General features: G+C 34.7%; 1 protein-coding gene across 3 annotated transcripts in view; it reads right to left on the reverse strand.

The window, feature by feature from the left end:
- Window positions 1-12,096, reverse strand: part of CSMD3 (CUB and Sushi multiple domains 3) — a 587,056-nt gene that overhangs the window by 423,233 nt on the left and 151,727 nt on the right. For all 3 annotated transcript variants that reach the window (XM_053944919.1, XM_053944910.1, XM_053944900.1), the window contains exon 4: window positions 7,248-7,442. In XM_053944919.1, coding sequence (XP_053800894.1) covers window positions 7,248-7,442 — 195 coding nt within the window. The remainder of the gene's footprint in view (window positions 1-7,247; window positions 7,443-12,096) is intronic.

Consider the following 12,096-nt stretch of genomic DNA (forward strand, 5'->3'; position numbering starts at 1 on the left):
CATCCATCCATCCATCCTAAGGACTTTGTTATTTGGCCACCATTATCATAAATGAAGAAGCACAGGGTCTAGACATGAATTGATTGTATTAAACACAATTGGAACTCTCGTAAGTAATGTTGCTTGCTTAAGGAGCATGTACAGCGTTAGATCATTATTATTGCTGATATATTTTCAGTGAGTTAGGAATGCATCTAACAGACACTATATATATCAGTAGCACTAATATTGTTTTTATTATTAATACAGTAAAACTAGAATATTTTACCATTAGTGTTAAGAATATATGGTAATTATAATATGGTAAGCATTTCTATTTCTGTACAAATTCCTGATTTACAACACATCAGTAATGACTTAAAATAGCTTCACATAACTCAGCAAAGTTTTACCACTATTTGCAATGATAAGAAATCCATTGTTCTGGCCACACAATAAAAATTACATGGGGATTCCCTATTCTTCAGGATTAGGTATTTTTTTTTTTGCACACAAGCAGACTGTGCATTATTTCCCTGATAGTGAGTATCAGTAAGAATAGTGAGTATCCTGAGAATAACACTAATATAATGAGAAAATATAACTGAGGTATGGTACAGAAGAGAGCAATTTCAATGCTTTTCATAAATAGAAAAGTCTGGTTCTATTGGTATAAAACATTACATATTTTAAAGATGTCTAAATAAATAAAACACAAAGCTCTTTTATTGCAAAAATTCGAAGCAACAAAAGGTATTGTATATTTTGTTACTTAAAATGTCATTCTGGGTATTATTTTGCAGATCTTCTCTGCCCTGCTTGACAGCACACAGCATGGTACTTGAAAACACCCAACCATTATTCTACTATTTCAATAAAATAGTAGAACTTTTTCATCATTCCCATCCCCCAAAGAATCTTAGTTAATGTTTCTAATTCTAGGTAGCAGCATTGGCATTTATATTTTTTCAAATACCACCAATAAGAGTTTTAGCCATTCTAAGCCACTGATTACTTATGTCCCAAAAACGATCTGCAGAAAAGCTCTGGAAAACTGCTCATATATAATTGCTTACATATAAATACCTCATTCTAGAAAATATTTTTTTTTGTTTTCTTTTCAATTTTCTCAAATAACCCAACATGTTTCTTATCCAGACTCACACAGCTATACTGGGGCTTTTCTCGAGAATAAGCAAGAATAACTATTTGTGTAGAAGAACTCGCTTCAGGCAGAAAACTGCTCGTTCCCTGTGAAATGTAATTTATTCCTGCTTTCAAGTTAGTGCACTCTATTTTCTTCTGTGTATATTGTCAGTTCCAATAGTTAATGCATTACATGGCATCAAGTGCAGTACTTTAACTTTATATCCTGCTTTGTTCTTTACACAGCCTAAAAAGACCAGCTTATAACAAAGATGCAAAAGCAGTCATCGAATTTTGCTGTTTATATTACTAGGTTCTATTTGACATGATTTCATAAAATCATAAATCTATCTGCAACCAAATATATCTGTCTGTGAAATGCTTACACTTCCATATGATTATTTCTTGGTAATTATGTAAAGTTTAATTTTAGTTGTTTTCTTTCAAAATTCCATACTATTCTATGCCATATATAAACAAATAAAACCATTAAATATAAGTGTATTGGAAGGTCTACAAGACACTTTAATTTGAAGCTACTCTCTGTTGTATCTGACCTAAAACATACCTAATGGATTTGAAATATGTATAGTCATGTATCTGTGTACTTACACAATTATACCAGTGACTTGCAATTAACAAATTTTTCAGTCCAGTGGGTTCTGCATAGAGGAAATGGCAAAATATTTATATAGTGAGCTGAATATTCTAATTCAATTTTTACATGTGTTAGATCACTTTTAAAAATAAGAGCTTATAACTATCTCAATTCCATTCATTTGGAGTAAATCCACTGAAGAAGAAAAAATTAAGGATACATCTAAGAAGACAGGTAAAAAGAAACATATTTTTATAATCACATACATAGATATATATTGAAAGGGAGTTACAGAATTCACAGATTTGGAATTTAGTATGAACCTCTTCAGCCTTTTACCTGTCATGACCATATATGCAAGAAATAATTCAATGTCCTCCCAGATAAATAGTAAAAAAGGCAGAAATGCATTTTTTCAATGGAAAAAAATGAAGTTAGTCAGTGGGTTGTGCTCTTCTCTGATCAAAATACATGTCCACTTAGACAAGAAGAAAAACAAAGTCTCTTGTTGAAAATGCAAACAGAATTTTTATACTGACAAATATTTTGTAGCTATATGTATAGGCAATAGTCAAAATATTTTTATTAGAACATCTAGGAATACAGTGTATTCTGCACTTGAAATTTCTGAATTCTAAAAAAAAAGAAATTTTAGAATGGAGAATCTTACAAAACCTATTTTAGCATGAAATAAGAAATTTTTAGAAGACATAAAAGATTACTTTTTTGATTATGAAAGTGTCTAATTCTTATAATCTTTATAGAATGAAAATATTATATACAAATGTAGCATTATTTATTACCCTCAGTAAATATTTTCTAGCTCGCTGCATTATGGAGAAACTGCAAGCTGCAGCATTAGCTCAGGAATAGGTGATATAATTAAGCTTCTGTTACATTTCATGATTAAGTCAACCTTATCAAAATTAATTTTTTAGGGATGAAGACTTTATTTATAAACTTGTCATGGATTGTGCACAGTATAATTCAAAGAATTACAGAACTGCTAAGTTTGGAAGGCAACACAGTGGATGATCTGGTCCAAACTTGCCACTAAGGCTAGGTCATCTAGAGTACATGAGACAGGATTGCATCCACCAGGACCCCCAGGTCTTTCTCCACAGAGCTGCTTTCCAGATCAGTCCCCAACCTGGGCTGGTCCATGGGGTTATTCTTCTCCAGGTGCAGGACTGCGCCTGCTTTTGTTGAATTTCAGGCAGTCCTTCCCTGTCCATCTTTCCAACCTGTCAAGGTCTTTCGGAAGCTCTCACAGCACTCAGGTATTGACCACTCCTCCCAACTTTGTGTCATCAATGAACCTGCTGAGGAAGCATCGGCCCTTTTGTTCAAATCATTGATGAGTAAGTTAAGCATACTGGGCCCAGTATAGGACCTTGGAGGACACTGCAAGTGACAAACCTCCAACCCAAGTGACAACCACTAGTGAAACCCCATGCCACTGATTACAGCCCTTCTATTCAGCCAGATTTTAATCTACCTCTGTCCACTCATCCAGTCAACAGTTCCTGATTTTGTCTATCAGGATTTTGTGAGAGACAGTGTCAAAAGCCTTGCTGAAGCCAAGACAGACAATATCCACTGCTCTCCCCTCATTGATCCAGGTGGATGTTTCACTGTAGAAGGCAATCTGTTTGGTCAAGCCTGATTTACCTTTAGTGAATCCATGCTGAATATTCTAATCTAATACTTCTTGTAACCCATATGGGTACAGATGGCCTTCAGAATGAGGCGCTCCATCACCTTTCCAGGGATTGAAGTGAGGTTGACTGGCCAATAGTTCCCCATGTCCTTCTTCTTGCCCTTTTTGAAGACCAGGCTGAGATTTGCTTCTTTCCAGTCCCCAGGCACCTCTCCTGATTGCCCTGACCTTGCAAAGATGACTGTGAGTGACCTCGCTACAGTGTCCAGAAGTTCTCTCATGGACACATCCTGCCAGAGCCCATGGCCTTGTGGATGTCAAGTTTGCTTAGGTGTTATCTAACCCAATCCTCCTTCACCAAGGAAAAGTCTTCCTTCCAAGACTCCTTTACCCTGGTCTGTGTCAGAGAACCCTGAGGGTTCTTCTTCATGTCAGTGAAGATTGATGCAAAGAAGGCATTTGATAACTCTGCCTTCTCTGCATCCCCTGTTACCAGGGTCCCCCTCCATTTACTAATGGGCCCACATTATCCTTTTGTTTCTTTTCTGTTATTGATGCATTTTAAAAAGCCCTTGTTGTCCTGGACATCTTGGCCAGACTTAATTGCAGATGGCCTTTGGCCTTCCTGATCCCATTTCTACTTACTGTGACAATCTCTATATTCATTCCATGCGGCTTGATGCTGCTTCTAAGTCCTGTGTATTTCCTGCTTATGCTTGAGCAATGACAGGAGTTCTTTGTTCATCCATGCAGGTCTCTCTCCCCCTTTGCCTGATTTCTTGCTTATTGATATGCAGCATTACTAGTTTTGCAGGAAGTCAACTTTGGATATCAACCTACTCTCTTGGACCCCATTTCCCTGCGGTGCTTTTTTCCATGGGATTCTTCCAAGAACATCCCTGAAGCTGCTAACATCAGCTCTCCTGAAGTCCATGGTTGCAGTCTTACTTCCTCCTCCTTTCCTGATACATAGCTCCAAATTTTCATGGTCACTGCAGCCAAGGCTGCACCCAACCTTCACATCTCCAAAAAGGAGATCCTGTTAATGAGGTTGAGCAGATCACCATTCCCTGTGGGATCCTCTACTACCTCTGACAGGAAATTGTAATCAATGTTTTCAAAGGAACTCTGCAGACTATTTGCTGTGATGCTTCTCCTATTTGAGGAATAACTCTTTTCTTTATGAACAAAATTTGGCCCAAAAATATATAACTCTAAAAATGGAAATATTGGTATAGTTTAACAAATAAAAATTAAAACGTTTAGTAGGGTGTCCCATATATATGCTTGTGACACTACAAAATACTGCTGTTTTTAATGAAATTCCCTATTTTGAAACATCAATCTATAATAATCATAATACTAAAGCACAAGCATGACCTCTTCCTCATCTCTTTATTTAAAGTGAAGGCAATATAAGAGGAATGATCTAAAATAATAGGAAAAAAAACTCCTCAAATTTATTTGTTCTGAAGTAGAAGAGGCAGATGAGAATGATATTTACACACAGCTGGTCTACAGACATCTGTGATCTTATGTCTTCTGATTTCTAAGTGTGCCTCAAATTCAATTTTTTTTTCTGAAATGTAAAAACAAACAAGCAAATTAACAATCCCTAAATTAATATTGAACAAAATATACTTTTGTTCTCTTTTTAGGGTTTTTCTTGCTTGTGTCAGAATCCTCTGTGTTAGATGTAATGACCATTTGTAGGGAAAAAAAGACATTTATCAAAGGAAATCTTTAAGGATGAGTGTTTAATCAGAGTCTCCATGGCAAACAGTGAGAAAGAGATAAGAAGCTCATTACTCTGTAATCATCTTTAGCAACCTTTTGCAGAATTCAGTGTTGGATAATTGTATTAAGCAAAATTAGGAGAGATTCATTTGAATGGAATCACAAGGGTCCATTTTATATGTAAAGTTAGATGTTTCTAATATAAAACACTGACTCACAGAAGGAATTCTTGGAAATAATTGGTTATTTTTCTTTTGTTGGACATGGCCCAAAAATACCTTAACAGCAATTTGTGCATTAAGGCTTTAAGCCATAATGTTAAGACTTAAGAATCTGCCACATTCTTAGGTTATGTTTCAATAATTTGTAACCATCACTATTAAAATATGTACCTTGTTTTTCTTTTTAAATTTTTGTTCATCCAACTTTTACCCATGAAATTCCTCACTGCTATTCATTAAAGAATTATCTTCTCAAGAAAAATGTTTTCCTTCTGCATGAGTTTCTGCAGTGAATCAAGCCTTTGCCTTAAACTTCTTTCATGTACATGGAAAAGTTTGTCCTTCAGTCTCTAGACAAAATGACAGTTTTGAAACCTAACAGAACTTGTTTCCTCTTTTTCTGAATCCTTTCCAATTTGTTAACTTTATTTTGCCTTAAGAAATGACACTGTGCAGATAGTGACATCTCTAATTATGAGTTTTAAAAAATGATTTTCATATTCTCATGTAGTAGTCTTCTTCTTACAAACTAGTAATGTCTAACCACAGGGCTATTTTGGGAGTTTATCATATGAGTTCAAATTTTCACAGTATATTTTTATCACCCCTTGGAGCAAAACCAAAATATATCCAAAGATGTCCTGAAAAATGCTGTATCAAAAAGAAAAATGTATAACTCATTCAAGAATACAATTTTTTATGCCATTCATTTGAAAATTGGAAATTTGAGAAATTGAGTCCATTAGGCCTTGATTTTGTTACAAATGTAAGTCTTTTGCAAGTGAACATATTCTCATCATATCTTTTGCATTCTAACCTCCAGAAATAAAATTTGGATATATGCCTTGATTTTTTTATCTCTTTCATTATTAGCTAGCGTTTTTTTTGGGATGTAGGAGTAGAAGATTCAGAAGTTATAAATATTTTTACTTTGTAATTTTTTCAAGACCATCAATAAGCATATTTAATAGCTCTAATCCAGGAACTGGAAATGAAAGTACTGTATTTCCAATGACACACTCTTCTCATACATAATCAATTATTTGCACTGCTGGTTAACCACGTTTTAACCAATCTGTACTTATTAGAATGGTTATTTCAGCAGGAATGTTTTTGTAGCCTCTGCAATATTTCATCAATATCTTAGACAAGTATATAGGTTGCATTTTGTAAAATTAACCTGTGATTAAAATTAACCTAGATTAAAATTAATCTAGAAACTGATACCAAGGTTACCTGACATATTGTCTTTAGTTGTGTATAGTAGTGATAGTGCCTTCATTTTATCAGCATAACCTTATTTTGCTGCTCTGCAAACATTATTTATCTTTAACAATATTTCTCTCAGAAAATAAGACTTACCTGTTATACAGGTTTCCTACTACTGCTATATTTCTAATTAGAGAAAGGGAAAAGGATTTGACCTACAATACTTGTTAGAATACAAGGGATATCCTATATAGAAATCTGAAGGTAATCAAGCCTGACTGACAATGGGTTAAGACCCTGTAACTCAATTTTTTTTGGCAGTTTCATATTTCTGTTTGCTCAATAACCAAGTTACTGCTAAACAAAAAGTAAGTTCTTAGCAAGCACTAATAGATCCCAAATCTACATTCCCATAGTTGCAAGTATGTTATACACGTTTATATTCTACTTATTACTAGATTTATAGTTTTTATTACATAAGATATATTTAAAAATAAATGATAACTATAATTTTAGTAGAATATTGACCTAAAAATTAGTAGATATATATGCTAAGATACATCATATATATGAGCAAGAGATCAAAATATTCAAAAGAAAGGTTATTTAATCACAGTTTGAAACTTAATTATTAATATAGAGATTAAAATTTGTTAATACAAATGCATATATTCAAGAACATTGGGACTGGTCTTACCTCTACAGATAGGAACAGGGAAGTCCCACGATGCTGTATTGACAGAGCTGGCTATGCAAGTAAGCTGTGGGTGTCCATCCAAAATATATCCAGTTACACAGCTATATCGGATTTTGTCACCAACATCAAATCTTTGACCATACAAAATACCCTTTGGTGGAACTCCTGGATTGCCACAGGAACTACTCTGTAATTCTGGAAAAGATACGTATTTGTGCTTAAAATGTTTTTATACTTAAAATGTTGTTCTAAATAAATGTTTTATTTTGCTTAAGAGTATAGAACACAGAGCATCTTTGGACAGATAGTGTTTTTATGGATATTATACGACTCTCAACACTGAAAATCCATTGCTGACTTAGTGTATTTAACATTTGCTTAAGTACCCACAAGGCAGATGAAAATAAGCATGAGGTTTTACTTAAGCTCCAGCTATCAATATATTAATGTAATTTTTTAATTAAATTGATACAAAAGAATGATTTCTTTTGTATCAATTACATATGAATATCTTACAAATACATATAATTACATGCGAACAGGAAACAAAACAGCTTGATATATTTCTGACTTTCAAGTTATATAAATGAAAAACAATGAACAAAATTGTAATACAAACATGAAAGAATATCAGATTCAAATTGAACAAAATTTGGAAGAAAAAATTAAATTAAACAAGACAAGAGAAAACTTTAACAAACATAAGCCTGAGCATGATCAGAAAGCTGTTTAATGATTTATCAGATTTTAGATAATGCGGAAAATGGATGAGATAAGGTGGGTAACTGATTTCTGAGCAAAGAATTAGTTAACTTAATCATGTGAAATACCACAGGTCTGATAACTTCTTCTATAATACAGAGCTTTAAAGCACTGAGAATCCAAAATTACTCATGGCCGCTCTTAGTCTGATCTCCGAGATTAATTAGAGTTCAGTTTCAGTAGCTGGTACTCTTTTGATTGTGTACCCTTTTGACTGGTGTTTCAGCATCATAAATAGCTTGATTACAACATTTTTGGTCATTTACTACCAATGTCCTTTAGTTAATGGACATTAAAACAGAGATTTTTTGCAAGTGTGAACACAAGATGTTTCATTGCAGCGTTAGCTTTCACTCTCCCCGGCTGCACGCAGCTCTTGGGAGCCCAGCTGTGGCGTAGGTTCCACGTGCTGCCAGGGTTTTCTGCCGTGGGTTCCCGGACACGGCTCCGTGTCTCGGGCGCGTGGGCTGGCCAGTCTCTGTTACCGTGCGCTAGGGACCCGGCAAAGAGGAAGGAATTTGTCCATTTACTCCGTGCTTGGCAGGAACGGTTTATTGGTCACGTGGCGCGGTTCGATGGAAAGACGCAACCACTCCCGGCACTGGCATGGGAGAAAATGGTGCCTGGGTGCCAGCGGGGTAGGATTTTATAGAGGGGCGGGGCGAGAGGATCCACGGCCTGCCGGCCAATAGGGGCGGCTGCCGTGACGATGACGCCAGCAACAGAGACCAACCAGAGAACCCCGCAGGGGCGGGCACCGAGCCTCGGGCTAAGTGGGATTGTGTGGATTGGGGTGGCAGGCACGGGGTTTCCCGGGGCCGGACCGGGGAGGAAACATCATGGGGGGTGTGCAGGATTACAGAACTTGACTTATTTTAACATAAATTAAAAACCTTAATCTAAACCCAAACTCCAGGATGCAACATTTCATAATCTCATCCTGAGCTCTTCAAAGCTTGTACCAAGTATACTTGCCAGTCTAATACTAATGGGGAAGAGGGAAATCAGATAAACCTGTATTTGGATTCATATCAAATTGCCCTAATCTAAAAAGGGAAATTATGGAACAAGAGGGGGTTATGTATGTATTGTTTTGATTTCTTTACCTGAATTCCATGTCACTAAAACATTCTTCAGTAGCCCTGATTTGCTCATGAGTATGTGCATAACATTTTTAAATATCTAAGCAAAGTTTCAATTAAATAAAAAATATATAAATTCTTATTAAAAAAATTGGTATGTCTCCCAAAATTCCTTCCATTCTCCAACTTCAATGCCCAGAACTACCAAGAACTAGGAAATCCTACTAGATTTGTGATACCAGTCATGAAACAAAACTATGTAACAGTTATTAAAAGGCAGAATCCACTATATTCATAAATACATTTACTACATATCCATACATATATAAACACTATATGTAAAATATATGCTAACAATGAGTTTATTTGCAAGATTTTATTTACCAATCATGTTCTGATGTGAATATGTTAAATAAAATATGCATATTAGTTGCTGATTTCATTGCTGCTATTTCCTGCTTTCTCTTACATAATAAACTGTGGGTTTGGATTTGACTTTTATTACCTTGCCCAGTGATACAACACAGAAGTAAAAAAGTAGCCTATCTCACCTTGGTCACTTGAAAGCTCACCTAAAGAACTGATATTGGTATCACTCTTTTACTGAAGTGTTCTGTGCTGAAACACTCCACTGCCCTCATATCTGTTTGCAAGCTCTACAAAGAAGGCAATACTAGAGCATCTCCTGCATATTTGTGCAAAAGAATTTCTTTTACATCCTCTAACAGCTTTCAAGGCTATTCAATTTGTTATTTATTATCACAACATGTCAAAATGAAGGTAAGACTATCATCCTGTGGATTTTGGTTATCATATGAATCATTTTATATTAACTTGAAAACTCTGCCTGTACACAGTGTTTTCATTTTCAACTTCTCCCAGAAGATGAAGTCTTTCAGAAGCCTGTATCTCTTAGGGCTTTGTAAAAAGGTCACAGAAAAATTCCTCGTCCTTTGAAATAAAAAATATAAAGATTAGCAATGTCACTACCTAAAATTGCTTCCTTTACTTTTACTGCTGTCTCACCAAGAATTACCCACAGAAGACAATTTATTCTTGTGAAATTACATAATATTTTAAAGAACTAATTAAAAATCACCCTTCTTCTAAAATAAAACTAATTTTCTGGTTGCAATAATATACAACTCATCTAAAAGAAATTCTTGGCATTTTTCATTAACTTTTTAACTTTATGATAAAGTGACTTGGGAGTATGTTACTACTTCTAACCCTTCAAGCCATTTTGTTCCTGATTCTAGATAAGAAAGTAGAAAAAATAAATTGTACACTTTTAAGTATATTAATTTATTCTGTGAGTATTTTCATTTTGAATATCTACAAGCGCCTTATTTGGGGATGAGAGGGAGATAATTTACCAAGTAACTGCATTTGTCTTCTTTGATAGGTAGTATCTATTTTCAAACTGAATGTGACACTGTACTACCAACTCCCTGACATTTAAAGCTATGGATTGTTACCCTTAGATTGTCATCTGTCAGGGAACACAGGAATTGCCAGACTAGATTGTAATTTTTATTCAGCTCTGCACATATTCTTGACTTCAGTGACATTTTGATAATCACTGATGATATGAAGGGTAGAAAATATTTTCTTTTAAATTTGCTGTCTTGTAGTTTGGTTGAACCGCTCCTTGTTCATGTAGTCTGAAAATAAGCATAATTGAATTTTTTACACCTTCTCACTTTTTTTCATTTCAGTGCATTATTTCTGTCATCTCCTTTTCAAAGCACGCTGCCCCAATTGTTTCAATCTCTCTCCAAGCAGGAATTTTCTTTGTCCTAGATTTAATTTTGTAAACAAGGTATATATGAACATATTTATGCTCTTTTTTTAGCATAATGTTAAAACATGAAGCTTACAATATCCTTCAATGCTGTTCAATAAGTTTCTATAGAATTAGTTCTTATTAACGTCACTGTAAATTCTGATAAAAAACTATGGGTAAAATGTATCTGGGAGAGTTCTGCTTAGCAGGAGTGGACCCACTCCTTTAAAGACTTTAATTAGCAGAAATTCAACTCCTTATAGATGCTAATTAATAAGATATTCAAATTAAATAGCATTAAATAAAATTTATTTCTGCCTTTTTTTAAAAAAAAAAACAAGGCTAGAAGGAATTTAGACTCTTTTTGTCAGTATTCACTCAGGAGGAAAGAAATAAAAACCAGATATGGAAATTTCAAATTTACTTGCTTTTTATTCAGATATTAAGTCAGGAATGTTTGGGGTTTTTTCTGTTATGATATTTATGAAATCAAGACCAATGTTATCCTCCCTAAAATTTTTACACATGAAATTTATAATTATTGTCTAAATATACAAAACAAGTATTTTCTCATATCCCAGTAATAAAGACATTTGTCATAGCATAGCATTCTATTAAGCTTAGTTATGAATACTAATCTCGTTCACATACTATTTTATTATAACATTTGGAATATAAATAATTTTTCTATTTTAAAGGGTTGATCCATGTATTTTCATTGTTTTTGTTGCAGCCATTGCAAATCACTATGATGATGAATTAAATACTCCTGGTATCCCTACGCTCCCAGTCTGAGATCTCCCCCTATGGGAGTGATACCAGTCCTAGACTGTTCACTTGTGTCTGCTACCCCAAACTGCAATTCCTCTGCCATGCAAACATGAGTAAGAATATCTTATTCTAGGGACCACTCCAGCTGTCATTAAAGACAGGACATGGTGTACTGGAAACACTAGAATATGTCTGTACATGGATATCCCTTGGAAATATGTACTTTGGCTTACGGACAAGCAAGAACGCTTTCGTATTGAAGACTCAAGGCTGATTCCACAAGTGCTGCATGTAGTATGTGTGTGGCTATAGAGGGAAAGCTATACATTCTAAAGGTCCCAAATACTAGGACAGGTGATGTCTTCATAAAAATAAGAAGTAGCCTGAAACTACCTTGTCCAAAATTTCATCTATACTGGATCTTATAATAGTTTATTTTAGTTGTCCT

This window comes from Vidua chalybeata, chromosome 1 (assembly GCF_026979565.1).
Source record: "Vidua chalybeata isolate OUT-0048 chromosome 1, bVidCha1 merged haplotype, whole genome shotgun sequence".
NCBI lineage: Eukaryota > Metazoa > Chordata > Aves > Passeriformes > Viduidae > Vidua > Vidua chalybeata.